Genomic DNA, 21,762 nt, shown 5'->3' with positions numbered 1-21,762 from the left:
CCACGACTTCTACTCGGATCTCTTCGATAGCCATGTCCACCCTGCCAGCATACCAAATTCCACAAGATGGATATGTCGTTCCCAGCGTTCTCCCTTCCAAAATCTGACACGCCATTCAGTCAGTAAAGAAGTGTACAGCACCCAATCCAGACAAGGTCAGATCCAAACACCTGAAGAATCTGCTGCCATTTTTCGTCAATACATTGGCTCGGCTCTTCATATTCTACCTGTCTGAATGCAACATTCCGTCCCGATGGAAAACCAGCAGGACTGTTCTGTTGCACAAGAAGGAAGATCCCACAACATTGGCAGCTATCGCCCGATCTTCCAGTTGTCCGTTGTCTACAAGTTATTCACTCGAGTCATCCTGAATAGGATTGACAGAACACTAGACAAAGGACAACGATGAGAACAAGCCGGGTTCTGAAAAGGATTCAGCACAATCGACCATATCCACACGGTCACCAAGCTCATTGAGGTTTTGCGAGAATTCAAGATATAGCTCTGAGGTCTAACATTCATCGATTTAAAGAAGGAATTTGATTCCTTTGAGACTGAAGCGGTCATCAAAGCCCTAGCCAAACAGCTTTAAAACTCAGTACATCAGGATCCTCTGTGAGCTATATTATGTAGTCACCACCAGGATCTCACCATTCTACAAAGAAGTGACCATTGACATAAAGAGAGGGGTTTGGCGGGGTGGTACCATTTCACCGAAACCCTTCAGTGTCACCCTCGAGGACATCATGCGGCAACTGGAATGGAATGGATTGGGAGTGAAGATAGACAGCAACTACACCACCTTTGGTTCACTGATGACATCATTCTAATAACACCGAACATCAGCCAAGTGGCATGAATGCTGGCTGACTTCAACCATGAGTGTAGACTGCAGCTGAATCTCACAAAGACAATGTTCATGAGAAACGAACTAGTTCCTGATGTTCCATTTGCTCTCAACGGAACAAATATCTCCGAATGCAACAGTTATGTGTACCTAGGTCGAGAACTTAACATGATGAACGACCTGCCACCTGAGTTGCGTAGGAGGAAGAGAGCGACATGGAACGCCTTCAAGAGCATCGAAGAAGTTGTTAAGAGGACGAAGAACCTCCAGCTCTGGAAACATCTTTTCGACTCCACCATTCTTCCTGCACTAACATATGCCTCAGAGACCTGGGCCCTATGAAAATAGGATAAAAATGCTATTTGGGTATCCCAGAGAGGAATCGAAAGAGCTATGTTTGAAATATCACGTTTCACTCAAGTGAGAGAAGGAATCCGGAGTTCTGACCTTTGTCTACAATGGAGAATCAGGGATGCTGACTTGTTTGCCAAGGCGTCAAAAATCAGATGGGCCAGACACGTAATGCAAAGACGACCGCTAGACTAGAGCTGTTACCGACTGGATTCCACAGGACGTCAAAAGAATGCCTGGCCGGCTTTTATTTTTATTTAACTGAAGGTTAGATTGAGTGAGTGAGTGAGTGAGTGAGTGAGTGAGTGAGTGAGTGAGTGAGTGAGTGAAGTGAGGGAGTGAAGTGAGGGAGTGAGTTTGCTTTGGAGATCATTTCCAGTGGCCCTCAGGAAACTGTTCTCTCTTGGGGATCAAACCTGTCAGGCCAGTATATAATATGTGTGCTCCTTCGAGATCTTCAGGGGTTATTCGTGGTTCTACACTCAGAGTGCAGAGGGCACCATATGGGGTGCTGGTGATGGAATCCAGGTCAGCCACATGCAAGGCAAACTCACAATCTGCTGTGCTGTTGATCCAGCCCCCTAAGATTTTGATCCCTACTTTTTCCTTTGTAGGTGTTACTCCAATGTCTTCTTGCATTGAAAATCCTGGATTAAGTTTTTCTCTAATTTCCATTTCTACCCCCTGTACCATCCTTCACCCTTATATCATAGTCACTATTCACCTAGGTGCCTAAAGGATTTGATTGTTTTGGGGCCACGCCAAGTCTGGCACAGCTTGGGGCTACTCCAGGCTCTGTGCTTCGGAAGAGGGTGGAGCTTGAGGGATCATGATTGCTGGGATCAAACCTAGGCCTTCTGCGGGCACCCATAGAATGATTACTCTGACTTAATTAAGGATTCAGTTTTTTATTCCAGAATTTCAGTAATAACTTCTTGCAGCTAGATATTTTGAATATTTTTTTCTGGGACAGAATGTAAATACTCACTTTTCCTTCTGAAATTTAGATATTTATTTTACTTTTGGGTGCCATTAAGTTTTTGTTTTATTTCTGTGTATTTTCTACTAGTAATATCTTTTGTTTTGGTTTTGGGGGCCACATCTAATGATGTTCAGGGGCTACTCTTGATTTGGTGCTCATAAGAGTTCTATTTTCAGTTGAATCTCTTTCATCTGTTTTTAATCACCTTTTCTCTGATTATGATTTTTTTTAATTTAAGTTTTAGGTTATTTTCTTTTACCCATTGAGCAAACAAAAACTTCATTGAACAAATATATCAGACTCTGGTTTTATACTAGATAATGTAAATAAGCCCACACGACAGAGCCTGGCAAGCTACCCGTGGCACATTCCATATGCCAAAAACAGTAACAAGTCTCACAATGGAGACGTGACTGGTGCCCGTTTGAGTATATCAATGAACAACGGGGTGACAGTGCTACAGTACTAATGTAAATAAGGGTCTGGAGCGATAGCACATTGGGAAGGGCATTTGCCTTGCACTTGGCCGACCCAGGTTCAATTCCTCCGTCCCTCTCAGAGAGCCCGGCAAGCTACCGAGAGTATCCCATCTGCACAGCAGAGCCTGGCAAGCTGTCCATGGCGTATTTGATATGCCAAAAACAGTAAAAACAAGTCTCACAATGGAGACGTTACTGGTGCCCGCTCAAGGAAATTGATGAACAATGGGACTTACAGTGCTGCTAATGTAAATAAAGGAATTTCTAGCTCTTACAGAGTTTAGGGTGTTTTTTTGTTTTTGGTATTTGGTTTATATCCAGTTGTATTCAGGGCTCATTCCTGGCTCTTTGTTTAGGGATTACTTCTGACAGTGGTGCATCATATGTATTGCCAGGGATTGAACCCAGGTCTGCTGTATGCAAGGCAACTGCCTTACCACAGTGTCATACATGGTGTCTCTCTGGGTATGGAGTTTCCTATTTTGAAAAATACATATAAATTTATATAAATAAATGTGCACACATTAACATATTAATATATCTCTTAATGGGTAAATATATTTTGTGTTGTAATAATTACTGTTGTAAAGTTAAAGGAAGGATATGTTGTAGGTTTCAGTTGCTATTTCATATTACGTTATCAGGAAAGGATTTAGAGAAAATGGCAGTTGAGCAGATAACTGAAGGAAATAGGGAAGCAGGCCTTACATAGGGTGCAGATAGAGGTATAACAAGCATCTGGAGGTGGTAGCAGATTAGAGATAACTGAAATTAGCGTTAAGAGATGAAGCAAAGAGGTGGCCTGGATTCAAATCACTTGAGGACTTGGCCAAGAACAAGGCTCAATTTGAAGTGAATTAGAAAAACCAGTTAAGAGTTTTTTGAGGAATGATATGGTCTGTTTTAGAGTGACTCTTTAAATCCTAACCAGTGTTAGAATTTATCCAAAGTTAAAAATTTTTGGATTTTTAACTGTTTCACATCACGTTTGTTCTGCATTTTTGTTTGTTCCTAGGCTTGTGTTTGAAATGTTTTATTTTCCTTTTTTGCTTTCTTGAATTCTGCTGTCTCTTCTCTTTTAATTTACAAGCCTTATCTCTTCTAAGAACTTTTCATTAGGTCTATCTTCAGAACTTAATTTGTGTGAAATTGTGAACAGCTAATTCTCAAATTTGTCTTCTCTTTTCCGAGAATAATTTCTTTCAGATATAACTATTTCATTTTCTTTATTATGCTCTGCTCTCATATTTTTACTGTAGTTCTTTGTTAGATTTTTTATGATTCTAATGTATCTTTGGAGTGTTATGCCTTACTTCAGAACAGCTGTTTGCTAAAGAAAGGAGTAGGGAGAGCAGAGAGTGAGCATCATTTGTTTCTTTAGTAGCTCCTACCAGATGTGTTTTCCATCTGTGTAGCAGAGTAGCTTCCTTGATGTGTTTGCTACAGGTAGCTGAAATAACCCAAAAACTTCTTAGAGTAGGTTCTTAACTACTGATCTGGTAAATGACTCTTTGCTTTTTTTTTTTTTTTAAGTGAAGCAAGGTACTTTTACTTAAAGAACTTTATTTACTAAAATATGAGGGGCAAGAAAGAGAGATACAGTTCAACAGAACAGCACAGACTTCTCCAGAGTGGAAAAAGCCTCATGATTGATTGATTGTAGTAAAGATTCCTACATAGGTTCCCTATGTTCCTCTGAGTCATGAAGTTAAGAGTTTCATAAAGAGTTGCTCATGGATTACCGTCCAGCTCTAGACCCTAATGATCGCAGGGATTCTAGGGCATGGAGAAAGGACAGCCTGTATTCTCTCCTGACCACACTTGCCCCTTTCTCTCCCCTCACATCTTTCTAAGTAAGTTTCAACTAAAACTTCCTTGCTTCATGGACAGGAGGGGAAGGTAGGGACAGATGGAGTGTATCTAAAAAATTCTTTCAAAAGATTGCCACAGTCGGGGCCGGAGCGATAGCACAGTGGGTAGGGCGTTTGCCTTGCACGCGGCCAACCCGGGTTCAATCCCCAGCATCCCATATGGTCCCCCAAGCACCGCCAGGAGTAATTCCTGAGTGAAAAGCCAGGAGTAACCCCTGTGCATCACTGGGTGTGACCCAAAAAGCAAAAAAAAAAAAAAAGATTACCACAGTCTTCCTAAGAGCTGAAGAAGTTTCACTTAGTGTTCTTCCTCATTTTAGTACGTATTTTGCTGTATTTGGTAGAAATTCTTTATACTTTTGTTTGTGGTTTTAACGGTTTCCTCCTTGTATTGAAAATGGTATTTTTTTTTATGTTCTATTTTCCTTTTTGCTTTCCTGAATTCTGCTGTCTGTTCTCTTTGTATTTATAAGCCTTACCTCTTCTAAGAACTTTTTATTAGGTCTGTCTTCAGAACTTAATTTGTGTGAAATTGTGAACAGCTAATTCTCAAATTTGTCTTCTCTTTTCCTAAAAAGCAAAGAGACATTCACCAGATCACTAGTTAGGATTTTTTTTTTCCCAAGTTAAAACGTAATCCTTAACCTGTAGTCTGGAACTAAATTCATTGGAAGTAAAATATTTGCGTATGGTACAATGCCAGGATTTGTGAATGATAGCTATAATTCTTGACACATTATAGGTGATTGAAGAAATTAATCCTTCTGTATAGTCTGATAACACTAGAGTCTAATGGAATTATGTTACACTTATTAGCAACTAGGGTGAAATAATAAAAAGAACTGAATGCTTATTCAGTGGGGTAGGGCATTTGCCTTGTACGCCGCTGACCCTGGTTCAATTCCTCCATCCCACTCGGAGATCCTGGCAAGCTATTGAGAGTATCCCGCCCACATGGCAGAGCCTGGCAAGCTCCCCGTGGCGTATTCAATATGCTAAAAACAGTAACAATAAGTCTTACATTGGAGACGTTACTGTTGCCCGCTCGAGCAAATGGATGAACGACAGGACGACAGTGCACAGTGCATTCTTTATGGGAGGCATTAATTTTATGCTTTATTTAAATCCATAGATTTGGCAGTACTTGATTATTTCTAAAATGAGATGACTGTCATTTGTAAGGCTCTTGTCAAAATTTTATTTGATTAGCCTTTTATAGAAAGTACAGTCCTTAGTAAGATGCGTTATAAACTATATTTCTGTTTGAATTATATCTATGATTTGTGATTCTTTAAAGTCTAAACACTGGTATGTTAGTCAGCTAGAATTGCCAATACAAAATACCACAAGTTAAGTGACTTAAGCAGCTCACTTATTTCCTTACCATTCCAGAAGCTAGAAATCCAAAGTTAAGGAACTTGGCAGGGTAAGTTCCTTCTGAAGATTGTGAGGAAATGATATGTTCCAACTCTATCCCCAGTTTGTAGATAGCTACCTATCCTGTGTCTTTCTCTGTTTATATCTGTTCAACAGATTTCTTCTTATAAGGATACCGGCTGTGTAGGACAAGGCACTCCTATCCCATGACCTTATTTTAACATAATTGCATCTGTAAAATGTGGCCAAATAAGGGCACATTCTGAGGTGTTGGGCTTAGGGCTTCAGCATGGGGGTAGATAAGGGGACACAGGTCAAGGCTCTGAACTGCATTTGTAATAACCCCCTTATACGGATTTTTTCCCCATTTTAAAAGCTATTGGCTTATCATTCAATGGTTTATAATATTGTGTCAATTAAAGGGCTTGGCTTCACACTTCTGTTATATATGTATATCATACCTACTAGCCATGCCTACCCCCTTCTTAAAAAAGAGAATGTAGCGTTGTTGTTTTCTTTCCCCTTTGTTACAGGAAGAAAGTTGAAATGTTTCTGCATTTTGCTCCCAACCTGAGACTCTAAAGTTTTTGCCACTGTTTTTGGTAGGCAGCCAAAGGAAAGCATTATTTCCAGTTTGGGAAGAATGATGAAAGCGTTTGCTCCTGGCCAGCTCACTGAATACAGGCCTTTTCTTTCTTTGACTTAGAATAGAAAAGAGAACTATTCTCTACAAGTAAAGGTTTTAAAAAATTAGTGAAATTATTAGTAATTACTGCAGATATGTAGGAAAATAGAAATAATTTTAATATTGTCTGCTATCGTATATATGGTTAGCCTAGATCAGAAGTTGACTTTTTAAAAGTGCTATATAGATGCTAAGTTACTCAATTCTACTTTTATAATGTGAAAACTATATATTTAGCACTTGAATGAATAAGTACAACTGTGTTGTGGTAAAATTTTATTTATAAAATAGCTGGCAAAGAGAAAACTCAGTGAACTGGAGTGCATTCTTTGCATGCTGAGCTCGGGTTTGATTCCCAGCACTGCATACTTTACTGCGCCAGGAATGGCCCCCAAGTACTGCTGGGTGTGGTCCCTATACATAATAAATAAAATAGCTGCCTGCTTGTGGCTATATTTAAAAGCCCCCTGGCACAGATTAAGATACTACCTCATTATTTAATGTGAAAGTAGGATATTTATGAAGTGTGAAATCATTTCATTTATTCTATCTTGAAAGATGTTAGAATATTATGTATGGAAAAGGGTCTTAGAGTTCAGTGAGCACAATCCTTGATTACTGGTAACTGCAATTTTAAAAGATCAGAGATTTGACTTGGTGGCTGATTAATGTGGAGAAAGCTGGTGAATTGCTTATCTTGCAGAATGAAATCTAGAGTTGAGTGGGATGCTCCTGAATTATTTAACTATAGAATTGGAGATCCCTTATCTTGTGGATTATGGCTTATGCACCATTGTCTCCACCATTCTTATGCACATGCTTGATAAAATGAAGGTCTAGGTTCTGGAAGACTCCCACCAGGAGCACCAGGTTATCCAGAGTAATGATGGCATAGCCATTGTTAGATCACAGAGCTAGTGACACCCTGTCTTCTCACTAGTTCAGCCCTCACTTGAATGGTATTATCACCTGGATCCCGGACTATGCCAGTGTAAGAAAATCAGATTTAAAAAAGTAGTACTTTCTGGTTTATCATTAGGTAAATTAAGCAGCTAAGCTTATATTATTTTGAAATCTTAACTTAATTTTATTTTTCTTTAAACAGCTGTCATTTCAGGGGGCAGGAACATAGTATAAAGTGGTAGAGCACCTGCCTGCTAGATTTGATACCCCCACAGTCAGGAAAACAAAACATCATTTAAGGGTTGAAGTATTATAGCTTAGTAGTTTGAACTTCTCAGGCTAATCCCCAGCAACACAAACAGAAAACTTAACATTACAGAGGACTTTCTCTTCTAACACATGGTTAAGTTATTAAAAGATTGGATGAAAGGAAACTAATCTGAATTTTAAAATTGAAATTGTGGTATCATATAGCTGGAAACTATTTAGGTAATCCTGCAGATGATTTTTGCTTATTTATTTTCCTTTTCTTTTTAATGTGTTAGAAATATATAACCATGTTTCTACCTCGGGAGGGCAAGACTAGATTCAGGTATTTGATTTGACACTGTAAGTTCTGGTCTCTGAGAAAGCCTAAATGGTATGCATAAGTAGCAGAATGGGGATTGAGTAAAGAAAATAATTATGCAATTTGTTACTTTAAGTGTTGCCCAGCCATCACCTCTGGGGGACACTGGGAAGAAGGGGCGGGTGATATAGCTCTCAGAGGCAACTGGTTCACAGAACTGAGCTTACCATGGACGTGGGGGGAATGGCATTCTGGAATGTGCTGCATTGAAACATTGTCATGAAGCTCTGTCATTAACAATATTGTAAATCACAGTGCCTAACTTTTAAAATAATAGTTGCGTTCAAGAGCATCAACAGAAAAATCTCTCCCCTTCCACATTGATAAATTAGTTTGTGCTTTACATATTATGCACTAGAAGTTGGTTACAAAATAGAAAATGGTGCAAGAACAAAAACATTGCAGCACATGTCAGATTCAGATGTTCACACCCCCAGGCTCATCTGAAGTCAACATTTGAAGGTAACTGGACTCCTGTATTATACAGAGAGCTCCAGAATTAGCAACACACACATACACACATGCACACACACACACACACACACACACACATACACAGCATCTCAGTAATGAATGACATTTCTAGAATGAAGTTAACAATCCAACAGCTGAAAACCAGCACAAGGACTAATGATGATGGGGACATATCCATTTAAAAACACAGAATAGTCTTTGCTTGGAGCGAGGTTCCCCAACTTGTTTGTCCCACTGCCTCTTTCCAGGGGGAAAAAAAATTACTCGGCACCCCAGCTTCCATTCTACCTTCGTTAAGCTAACAGAAACAGCCCCACAGTTACACATTAGGGACTTGGTTCCAAGGTATTAAAACATTTGATTTGTGCTGTTAGGAAGAACACATCATTTGACAAAAGGTAGATCTTATAAGAATGATTATAATCACATGTCTTAAGATATCATTGTGCTGACCTTCCCACAAATAAGCATCTTTTTAAAAAGTCAAAACAAATTTTATCAAATTATCTTAGTAACAGGTAGCAGTGTAATGTTATCATTAGTCTACAGACAGTTATTTGTTCCAGATACTCATGTTTTTTAATAAGTTCGATTTTGTTTTGCGAAGTACACAACAAATTATTGTAACATTTGGTGGAAGCTTGAAGTCAGCAGGATTTTTAATTTGTGCTCCCAAATTAACCATGAAAATTAGATCTTTTTCCTTAAATTGTTTGTCAGATATCCATGTCCCAAAACGACAAAACTGTCCTTAGCCTCTTTAGTGCTTTCTATTTTTTTCTTACACTTGAAGCCAAATTATTTTTAAATTTTAGGCAGTGTTATTTACAATACTGTTAATGATAGGGTTTTATGAAAGTGTTTCAATGCAACACACTCCACCACTCTGTGTGTGATCATGTCCCCGTGGTAAGCTTAATTCTGTGAACCAGTTGCCTCTGAGGGCAAGTTTTTTGTTGGTTTTTTTTTTTTTTTTTTTTTTGGAGCCACACCTTTTGGTGCTCAGGGTTTACTCCTAGCTCTGCACTCAGGGATCACTCCTGGCAAGCTGGGAGACTGTATAGGATGCCAGAGATTGAACCTGGGTCAGCTGAATGCAGCACAGATACCCCTACAGGTTTTTTTTCATTCTCTCCACCCCCTCCAAAGAGGCCAAATTTTTAAATATTTTTATTTTAACTATTCCCTCTTAAACAGTTCTTTTTTTTTTTTTAGGAAGTCTTTCTGTTTTGTCCTAATACATATTTTTCAGTTTGAAGAAACCGATAATACAGGTTTCTTTATCCCATTCTTATACCAGTTACTATTTGTATTCTAATACCCTATTCTAGAATCCTATTCTAATACTTTGCCTGTCTCCTGTCACCCAGTTCTCAATGGAATGCTTGAACTACTGTCATTAATGCTAAATACACCTCCAGCATTTCCTTATGCATATAAAGCAACTATAATTACAGATTTTTACCTTTTTCCATTTCTACATAAGATAAGAAATATTCAAAGCTGGTAAGATAGTACAGCTGGTAAGGTGGTTGCCTTAAATACAACTGATCCCTAGCTACTATTCTGGTCCCCTGAGCACCACCAGGAGTGATCCTTGAACTCAGAGCCAGGAGTATGGCCTGAACAGTGCCAGGTATGAACCAAAAAAACAAAAACAATAGAGGATAAATTTTGTTTATATTTGTCACTGCTTTTCTCACCTGTTCTCAAAGTTTTTCAGCACATGGAAGTCCTCTTTTTTGGTAACAGCTACATTTTAGTTTCTTACTGTTTGAATTAGATTTAGTTTACTTCCCATTTGCTGAAGCCCCATTTTTTTTTTAAAGCGACCTTATTGAGTGGCGACTTTATTTATTTTTATTTATTTATATATTTTTTGCTTTTTTGGGGTCACACCTGGCAAGGCACAGGGGTTACTCCTGGCTTTGCACTCCTGACAGTGCTCAGGAGACCATATGGGAGGCTGGGAATCGAACCCGGGTCAGCCGCGTGCAAGGCAAACACCCTACTCGCTGTGCTGTCGCTCTAGCCCCTGAAGCCCCATTTTTATTCCTCATTCTTTGCTTTGTTTATCCTGGACACTTGTCTCTTTGGGTTTTTTTGGTTTTGTTTCTTTTCTTTTGTCTTTTTTTGGGTTCACACCTGGCGATGCACAGGGGTTACTCCTGACTGCACTCAGGAATCACCGCTGGCGGTGCTCAGGGGACCATATGGGATGCTGGGAATCAAACCTGGGTCACCGAGTGCAAGGCAAATGCCCTACCCGCTGTGCTGTTGCTCCAGCCCTGATACTTGTCTCTTTGAAGTGTAGTGCTACCCTTAATGTAAGAACTTGCCCTTTTTTGTATACATAAATTTGAAGTTGTAAAAAGGGACATAGAGATGATAGAGAACCATTGAAGTTCCAAGCAGATAAATGGGAGAATGAAGGACACTGTTACCCCTTCACTATCTCTAGAACTCTTCTTACCTTCTAACCTGTAAATATTTCACATGCTTGTACTATCTAAAACTACCTCATTTTTTCACATGCTCAAGACTTTCAAATTTACCTTTAGCATATATGTGCTCTGAATACCAGGTAATTTATTATTTATTAATCTTACAAAGTATTAGCTCTGTTTTATAGATGAAGCCCATGTTTGGAAGGATAAATCACTAATTAGGGGGGTTAGAAAGTTAGCTAAACAGGTTGAGTACATGTTTTGCATATTTAGTTTGCATATTTAAACCTGGGTCTAAGCCCAGGTTTAGACCCAGGATGGATACCAAATCAGTGGATTTTAGGTAGGCAGTTATATACTACACTTGCAGTCTTACTAAATTACTAAATTTCATTAAGGATAATTATTGTCTGATGATTTAATGATTTTTTTCACAAAAAGTGATTGATTTTTAATTTTAATTATTGCTTCATTAAACTTAAGTATAACCTAGAAAATTTATGTTGCTTCATTTCTTTTTTCTTATTTTCTTCACTAAGTCTTTAGCAGTTGAGTCCAATCTATGCAATAGTTTTATAGTGCTAACATGTTTTAACCATTATTAGAGAGCTCTTTATATTATGTTGCCTTATAAAAATAAATCATTAGTGAAAAAATGCAATGGAGATTTGAATGCTCTATGCTGTATATCTAAATGCTGTATTCATCTAAGTATTTGCATTTAACATAATAACAGTGGAGTGATGAACTTTACTTTGGGTATGCTCTGTATAAAGGTGGCGTTTCTAATACTTATGTACACATAATGTTCCTATTATTAATGAAAAGACCTGAAACTTACAGGATAGTTATCAATTTTAAAAGTTACTCATTTTATAACTTAAAAGTAATGATTAGCAGAAAGTACTAAAAAATAAAGTCCCACTTTAAAATTGTTATTTACACAATTTGGACTATATATATAACCATTATTTCAGAAGATTTATTTAAAACATTTTATGCAAAATATTTCAATTATTTTTTCTTCTTGTTGCAGGAGCTAGAGTTAATGCCAAAGACAACAAATGGTTGACACCTTTACACAGAGCAGTTGCATCTTGTAGTGAGGTATGAAATTTCTGAGTATGTATACTGTGCAAGAAACATCAGGGGGCTGGAGAGGTAGTACAGGGGTTAATGAGGTGCTTGCCTTGCATATGGCCAACCCTGGTTTGATCCCTGGTACCACACAGTTCCCTTAGCATCACTGGGTCCTCCCCTGGATTCTCCCTGAGCTCTGCATCTTCAGGATGAAACCTGGACTGGCTGGCGGTGGCTTGCCAGGAGTCATTATCCTTGGCCTTCTGAGCAGTGCTTGGGAGGACCTTTTCACCCTACCCCACAAAAACCCCAAAATATTGAGCAGTCCTCCTTATAAGTTTATATTCAATTTTGTGCTTTCAAAAAGGTGGAAAATGTAATTAATAATACCTAGTCTGGTTATTTCACTTTAAAACGTTAAAAACAAAGTGGTTTGTCTTTCCTTTTGTGACTAATGCATCTTGAAGTCTGAAGTAGCAGAGAGTAAAAAATCCTTTCTATGAAAGAAGTAATTTTTCACATTTCACTTGCAGTTTTTCTGTACTCATTCATAGTAGGTTAATAGACGTGTGCACAGTTCTGCTGATTGTGATCAAGAAAAACATTATGACTAGGGAGGTAGTTCAGTTTGACCCTTGGTACTACATCCTCTCCACTCTCCCAGCACTGCTGGGTATGGCCCTAGTGACCTCAGCATTGCTTGGCCAAGCACTGAACCATCAAGCCCACATTGCTAGGTATCTGGGATTGGTACCTAGGCCCTTGACAGTGGAAGAAGAATAAAAAGAGATAACCTCAACAGTGTATATTGATTAATTAAAATATTGTTCATCTAAATATTAGGGTTTTAAAAAGTGTTTTTTAATGGGGACCAGAGCGTAGGGTGTATGCCTTGCATATGCCTAATCTGGGTTCTGTTCCTGGCACCTCACATGGTCATCGCCTGAGCATGATCACTGAGCTCAGAGCAGAAATATGCCCTGAGCACTGCCAGGTGTGGAGTTCCTCACTCTCCAGATTACTCGATCTCATTTTATCAGTTTTAAGTACATGGCTTTTAAAATATGTTATGCATCTGGTGATGGAGAACAACTTATATAACCCAAAAATTATGTTTGTTTTTAATGTCAATGGCCATTTTTATATTGTTCGTTTCATTGAGGAACAAGGATAAAACAAAAACCTGGATCCTCTTTTTTCCCTGTCATTTCACTGCCTTTCTAAAATGTATACTATTTAAATAATTGTGTTCAAGTAATCCCTTTTACCTATCCTATGACAGTTGATGCTTAGCACTGTACTGTCGTAGCACTGTCATCCCGTTGTTCATCTATTTGCTCAAGCGGGTACCAGTAACATCTCCATTGTGAGACTTATTGTTACTGTTTTGGCATATTGAATACACCACGGAGAGCTTGCCAGGCTCTGCCGTGCAGGTGGGATACTCTTCAGTAGCTTGCCGGGCTCTCAGAGAGGGATGGAGGAATCGAACCTGTGTTGGCTGCGTGCAAGGCAAACACCCTGCCCGCTGTGCTATTAATATCATTTTATAAATTGTTGGTCTAGTGTGTCTTTGGTTAAAGTTGTTCCTGTGACTGGAAAGTAAGCTGAGCATTGGTACCTAGGCCCTTGACAGTGGAAGAAGAATAAAAAGTTTGTTTAAAGTTTTTATTCTTTTCATCTTTCATCTTGTTACTAGGTAATGGGACCTTTACTGTGTGCCTCCAAAGAATGTTTTTCAGAAGAAACTAGGGCTAGACTTTTGCTTCAATTAATTTTTTTATTCTTGGTGTCAGTAAAGAATAAGAAGATTAACTGATATGAACGTAGGACAGGAGTTAGAGAGTGAAGAGAAACAAAGGGGAAAATGACTGGGAAGAATTATAGACCCTAGGCAGTTTGTTAACTAGCGGCTGCTAATTGGGAGAGAGGGGGAAACAGTGGGTACTTTCTACCTCTTCATTCAGATCTCCATGATCAGTTGCTGGTGAATATAGAATCTGGATTTGGAAAAATTAGCTTCATTCTATAACTAATATTTTCATAACTATGTGATTTTAGACAAATCTGGGGATTGTTGTGAAATCTTGGTTATTAACCAAATTCTTTGAGCTCTGAAATTCTATACTAATATTACTAATTGTGTGGTTACTGCTTTGTAAATGAGTTTGTAAATCTGAGACAGTGGTGGAGGAAAATGTTCACACCGTATAGAGGGTATGGAGGAAGAACATGTATGTATGAAATCCTATCATTGACATTATTGTAATTTCAGTGCTACAAATTAAAAATAAAAGCAGTCAAAACAGCCTGAAAGTGCAGTAGGCAGAACAATGCTTTGCATGTGGGAGGCCCAGGTTCAATATCCAGGACCCCACAATCCCCTAAGTACAGCCAGAAGTGACTCCAGCCAGAACCAGAAATAGCTCCTAAGCAGGTGTGGCCCTTAATTTTGCCAAATTAAGCCTTCAGAAAGAATATTTTGTATATTACAATCACAAATTCTTCAAATAATTGAGAGGAAGATTGCAGGTTTCATTAGTAAAACCTTTTAACCCGAAGACAAAAATGAAGAATGGAGACAATGTGCTTTCTAAACTTTTATACTATACTACAAAGCTGTAATAATCAAAGTAGTGTAATATTGGACTAAAAATAAAGCAGATCAGTGAGATGGAATTGAGAATTTAAAATCCTCACACATACAATCATTTAATTTTGTTATTAAGTCTCTGAATAAATGGCGTGGGCAAACTGCATAGTCATTGCAAAATATTGACATTTACTCACTATCTCAAACCATGCACAAATGCTAAGTCAAAATGGATTAGACTTGAATCATTCATCCAAAACCACAAAATATAGTGAAGAAAACAAAGCACTTTATGATACTGTATTCCATGATGCGTGCAGGAATTTGACCGCTAATACACAATATTTACATAAAGAACTCACAAAACTTGACAAGAAAGCAAGTAACCCTATTAAGGGGGTAGGTGGAATAACTTCAAGACACTTCATCCGAGAAGGCATATATATGATTAGTAGATGGGTGGAAAGTACTCATCACATTATCAGGAAAATGTAAATCAAATGAACAGTAACATATAAGTTGTGAGAATCACCTAATAAAAAAGTCAGAAGTATTGTCAGGGGTGTGGGGAGAAAGGAAACCTCATATACTATAAGTTGGTTCTCTCTCAAGAGAAGTACAATGTCTCAAAGTAATAAAAATAGGTATTTAGTATATGAGTTAGAAATTCCATTCCTAGGTATCTAAAAGAACACAAAATTAGAAAGATAGGGGCTGGAGCGATAGCACAGCGGGTAGGGCGTTTGCCTTGCACGCGGCCGACCCGGGTTCGAATCCCAGCATCCCATATGGTCCCCTGAGCACCGCCAGGGGTGATTCCTGAGTGCAGAGCCAGGAGTAACCCCTGTGCATCGCCAGGTGTGACCCAAAAAGTAAAAAAAAAAAAAAAAAAAAAAAAAAATTAGAAAGATAAATGCATACCTATGTTCATTGCAATACTACAATAGTTAAAATATGGGAACAATCCAGTTGCCAACCATCAAATGAGTGGATAAAGAAGATAAGCACTGTAGAAACAGCTGAATGAATGCTATGAGACCACAGAAAAGATAAAATCATGTCTTTCATAACAATATAGGTGGAACTAGGGTAGGAGTAGGTTGTAAGTGAAGTGAGTAGTTTTCCAGAAACCACCCAGTTGAGTGAACATATTCTGACATTCTGAATAATCTCACGCATTTGAGATATAAAGAAGGGGGGCAAAACTCACAGAGTGTGGGGGACACACATACACAAAACAAAATCTCTGGACTCAGACTACAGATTTGAGGTTTTCAGAGCAGAAAATAAGTTTGCCTTTTAGTCTGATTAATAGTAAGCTATTTGAATTAATTAATACTCAAAAAATAGGAATAGGACTCCCATCTGATCCAGAAATAGTACTTTTTATTTGGTATCTATCATCTATCCCAGAAAGAGAAAAACATTAATTTGAAGGATATATATATATACACCTATGTTTATCGCTGAACTTAGTATAATAGCTGAGACATGGAAACAACCCAAATGCCCAGCTACAGATGAATGGATCAAGAGGTTTTACTATATATATAATATATATATTATATAATATATACACACACACACACACACACACACACACACATATACACAAGGGAATACTGTGCTGCTCTAAGAAAGACCAAACCCTTGCAGTTTGCAGCAACGTGGATAGAACTAGAAAATACCTGGCTAAATGAATTTGGTCAGAATGAAAGGGACAGGCATAGAATGATCTCTTGTGTGGGACTTAGATTCACAGGGAGGTATCAACGAAGATTCAATGACAGTATAATGGGGGAGACCGACTCAGCTGAGTTGTGGAGGGTGATAAGAAGAGGGGAGGGGTCTGCGGGAAAGGAAATGGGTACTCTGATGATGGGTGTGCTGTTGGACAAGCTGTAACAAACCATGATTGATTGTATTGTAAACCAAAAAAAAATTTTTTTAATTTAAAACTTGAAAAATATTCTTTTGTAAAATTATGGGAAACAGCTATAAAATATACCATAAAAATAGAAGTTCTGGAGTCTGGAGCAATAGTAGAGCAGGAACGGTGCTTACTTTACATGTGGCAACCTGGTTTCAGTCCCTGGCACCTCCTTAGGTCCCCTGAACCATACCAGGAATGATCCCTGAACTTAGAGTCGGGATGTAAGACCTTGAACACCACCAGGTATACCCCGCCCCCACAACCAAAAACATACCTATGTTCTGGAGGCCAGGAGACGTGTGTCCAACCAATATTAATCCTGAGCACCATATAACTTCTTGAGCATTGCTGTGCATAGCCCTGGGGACCCCAGCTCTGCCAGTGTGGCCTAGTTGGCCCTGGTACTACAGGACCCTGAAGTACTGTGTTTTTGGCCCTAGTATTGAACCACTAGGTGGGCTGATTATCACCAGGAGTCAGTCCGGGCCACTGAGCACTACTTGTGTGTGTCTCCTGTACCCAAATATGAGTCTGTTGCACCTGAGAATCCTTTTTCTTTTGAAAGAAAATATTAGTGAAGCAGTTGGGAAAACAAAGCAAAAAATGGTCCATTTTATCAGTGTTCTTCCATATATTCTCATTCCATCTTAAGAGCAAATTATTCATTATACTTTATTAGATAGAAAACAGAAGGGTACATAAAAGAACAAAAACTTAAGAGTGTTACATGGTTTTTTTTACATGTTTTTTTAAGATACATTGAGAGACATAAGTCCTACAGAAGATGATTGTTCTCGATTCTCCAAAGGATATACATCACTAACACCACTGCATAAGCATTTTTTAAAGGTTAATTTATCACGTAGAATAGATGCTGTAGGACTTAATTCCCTGGTATCAGACTTATCAGTTTGTAACTTCCAGAATTAGACCTGTTTTCTTTGGGGTTTGATAACAGTGTTTAGAGATTTGCTTAGTTTTCTCTAAGGTCTCATATATCATTGTTTTTGTGATTTGCCATCTATTATTTGAGCAATACATGGTAGGTATATTAGCTTGGTTGCCATAACAAAATATTACAGACTGGGTGGCTTTAACAGCTTTAAATTTATTTTCTCGGAGTCTGGAAACTACACGTCTCAGATCAAATTCTAGCCTGGTCACTTTTGCACAGGGTGTCTTTTGGCTTGTGGACACACTGTCACCTTGTCTTCTGTCTTATATGATGGTGTGGGAGGAAAGTTCTTTTTTCATAAGGATCACAGATTTATCAGAACCCTAATATCTGATCTCAGTTACCTTTAGTTACCTCCTAAAAAGCCTGTCTCCAAATACTGTTTAATTTGCTGTTACTTTAACATATTAGCAGAGGACACAGTTAAAGTCACAGCATTGAAACTTGGCTGACTTGCTTCTAGTCTCTCACTGTGTTTACAGCCTTCTTGAGGTTTCATCTTTCCTGCAGTCACCTATCATAAATTGTATTTATTCTTTTGTTTTGGTTGAGGGTCATGCCCAGCAGTGCTCAGGGCTTACTCTGACTCTGAGCTCAGCAAGGATCACATCTAGCAGGGCCTTCGGGACAAAATGGGGTACCTGAGATAAAACACTTATTGACTGCATGCAAGTGCCCTGCCCATTATATCGTGTCTTCTGCCCCAAACTGGATTTATTCTTTTCTTTCTTTTTTCTAAATGCACATTCCCCAGATTTTCAGAAGGTTTGCTGGTTTACGGCATGCGTTTAAATTCCAAAGCAGGGATAAAAGGAGCAAAACTATCATGCTCAGTATTGTGTTTCGCCCAATTTATCGAGTGATAAGTTCATTTTTTTCCCCTGGTCTATCTATACTGTATCTGCTATAATTGGTTTTGTCTCAAGTTACAAAGTACTCTTCTTGAGGATGAGGATACTGAATCCTTACAGTTCTCCATAATTTTGATTAAAAATTTGTATATCATCCCCATATTCTTTATTGTAATTGAAGCATCCTAGGTGTATGAATTTTCCATAAATATGTATATTTATGCCCTCTGCTTCTCAATCAAGAGATGGAAGATTTCCATCACTCTGGCATGTTCCTTGTGTTCCTTTACAGTCACTGCCCCAGAAGCTACTGTTCTGATTTCTCTTGCCACAGAGTAATTTTACCTGTTAGGGAATTTTATAAAGCTGGAATCTGATATGGGGCCAGAGAGAGAGTGCAGCGGGTTAGGTGCTCGCTTTGCAGACAGCTGACTGGGGTTCGATCCCCTATATCACATGGTGGTCCCCGGAGCATTGCCAGGAATGATCTTTGTGCACTTATAAGCCCTGTGCACTGCCAGGTGTGTCCTAACCAAAATATAAATAAGTGGAATTTTATAGGACTGTAGAGATACTAGATAGTACAGAGATTGAAGCAATTAAAGCATTTGCCTACAGGTAACAGAATCCGGTTAGATCCCCAGCTCTGCCAGGAGTGATCCCTTAGCACTTGTGAGTGTTGCCTAAACCCATCCCATCCTCCAGCGAGAGATACAGAGACAGACAGACAAACAGACAGACAGCTACAATATATATTTTTATGTCTTGGTCTCTGTTATTCAGCATAACATTTTATTCATCCTTGTTGTGTATTGAGTCATTCCTTTTTATCACTGAAAATTTCATTGTATACTGTAGAGGTGAACATTTGTGTTTTCTGGTTTTTTGAATCGAATGAATTAAGTAAACTATGAGTATCAGCCTCCCCCCAACCTACTAAATACCAGCTTACTAAATAATTAGAGTGAAATTTGGGGGTTACTGGCTAAGCCTCCATCATCATCACATAGATTACTGGGCCTCTTCGAATCTTAGCCAGACCTATTGAATACTTTTGACTATTTCAAAGGTCTTATAGGCTTTTTGTGAATCATGAACAGCAATTTGTTTACTAATTTGCGTATTTATAGTTTGCATGACCAATGCCTCACTTGCATTATAATTTTTGCTTTATTTTTAAAGTTTTTTTTTGTGGATGCACAAGCGTGCATGTGTAGTAAGATGGCTTTATTTAGGGGATAGTTATTTAGGAGATAGAAGCAGAGTAGTGAGTTCTACCAAGAAAAGAATGCACACAAAGTTGGCATGTGCAGGCAGACAGAATGGAGAGGCAGCTTGGCAGACATTAAGAGCAATAGACAGGAGACATTTTATCTCTATAAAGAGAAAAAAATGTTCTACTGGTCCTGAATTAAAATATGTAAATAACATAACTAAGATTATTCTGTTCTTCTGATCCTCTCTTCATTGTTGTATTTTGTTTGCTACTCAAAGATTAAATTATCAGTGTAAGGTGGTGTTTTTGCTAAGTTAAATTTTGATTCTATTTCTCGGTGTTTGTTGATGACATAGTAGATTCCTTAGGATCTTGCCATTGCCAAATTCATCGATGTGTTGATGCTTTCCTTGTGCTTTGGGGGATGAAAGTTCATTTAGACAGTAAACTCTTTGTTTTCATTTGCTTTTTGTGAAGCAAGATAGTTTTTATTAAAATTTACTTAGACTGTGAGGAGAGAAATAGAAGGTGTATGTGTTCAAGTGAGAACACTGACTTTTCCAGTGTGGAAAAAGCCATGGACAATAAAGTCTCAATTACCTTAATACCAACTTTCCCTTTTCAGTACCACAGAAAAGACTTTGTCTTCCTTGTTGCAATGAGCTTCAGCATTGATTTTTTTATTTTGTAAAATACAGCATGCATAATACCTTGGGAAATAATTATGTTTTAAACTTTTTATATTTTAGTATCAAAGGGATTAATCTGCTCCTTAAGCATTTCATTTTGTCTATTCTGGTAGAGATTGTTAGACCTTTAATTATAGAGTAAAAGAAGGGAATGTTTTGTTTTGGTGCATTTCACATAGCTCTGAGTAGTGTTTTTAGTTGAAAACATTTATTCTTGGGTGAATTCCTACTTTAAGTATAGTACGTTCATCCGAACTGCTTTTATTTCCTTCACATGTATAAAATTTCTTGGACTATTAACTTCTTTGTCTTTCTTAACTTTTGTCTGTGTGTGTTTTAGGAGGCAGTTCAAGTACTTTTGAAGCATTCTGCAGATGTTAATGCTCGAGACAAAAACTGGCAAACCCCTTTACATATAGCTGCTGCTAACAAAGCTGTCAAGTGTGCTGAAGCTTTGGTACCTCTCTTGAGTAATGTAAACGTATCCGATCGAGCAGGGAGAACTGCTTTACATCATGCAGCTTTCAGTGGACACAGTGAGGTAAGTAAGTGACAGTCAATTAGATGATGATTCTGTCACGTTCCAGTCTTCCATCCCTCAGCTAGTTATGATGAACTTGCCCATTTCAGCCATTTAGCAACCAGTGATATAAAGCGAACAGAAATCTCTGTCTTGCTGATTTTTGCCCTTCATAGACACTCAGACTTCTTTTAAGATTATTCATAACCTTTCTCAAGTTTAGGAATTCATTGAACAGATAAAGCCTTTGTACCTGAGTCTCATAGTTAATCGAGGGGGATCAAAGGAGAACATTGCTATCTGTAGTACCGGGGACTGGGGCTGTGGGCTGGGGCTGCAGGGGCACAACATGGCAAGGGGGACGGATGTTCTGAAGCATGAGGAAAGTTATCTAGGAAGATAAAACAGTTTCATTGTGTTCCCGGACAGTAGAGGAAAAGATATTGAAAGAAAGATAGTAACAAAAGAAAGCAACTTTTGAAAACATTTTTTTTTTACAATCTATTATAAACACTCAGTCACACAAGGAATGCTTAGTGTCCATTAAAACGATTTTTAAAAATTAAAATTCACTCTTTTTATAATACAATTATAATATAAGATTCCTATTTCGTGTCAGGTACTTTGATAGTAAAGAGTGGATTTTTTGGTACATAGAAGGTTTAGGAAATAATGAAACATAGAAGAGCCTTTGAGGGAAATTCCTGTAGGTCCAGTCCCCCCACCCTACCCCCTTCTTTAGTTTTGTTCTGTTTTTGGTTGCAGACACATACATTCATATGGGTAAATTGACATTCCCTAGATTCCAAAGCTGAGAGCTAATGGCTAGAGTTGTTTTCGCTATTGTTCTCAATATTTGCAACATAAAGAATCCTTGGCTC

At 38.3% G+C, this 21,762-nt stretch overlaps 1 protein-coding gene across 8 annotated transcripts in view; it reads left to right on the top strand.

The window, feature by feature from the left end:
- Positions 1-21,762, top strand: part of ANKRD28 (ankyrin repeat domain 28) — a 168,519-nt gene that overhangs the window by 88,432 nt on the left and 58,325 nt on the right. For 4 of the 8 annotated variants that reach the window (XM_055137223.1, XM_055137224.1, XM_004603812.3 and 1 more), the window contains 2 exons: positions 12,081-12,151; positions 20,702-20,902. In XM_055137223.1, coding sequence (XP_054993198.1) covers positions 12,081-12,151; positions 20,702-20,902 — 272 coding nt within the window. The remainder of the gene's footprint in view (positions 1-12,080; positions 12,152-20,701; positions 20,903-21,762) is intronic. The other 4 variants (XM_055137225.1, XM_055137228.1, XM_055137227.1 and 1 more) reach the window with 1 other exon arrangement.

Source organism: Sorex araneus, chromosome 4, assembly GCF_027595985.1.
Source record: "Sorex araneus isolate mSorAra2 chromosome 4, mSorAra2.pri, whole genome shotgun sequence".
NCBI lineage: Eukaryota > Metazoa > Chordata > Mammalia > Eulipotyphla > Soricidae > Sorex > Sorex araneus.
This window is presented reverse-complemented; position numbering and strand designations above follow the sequence as displayed.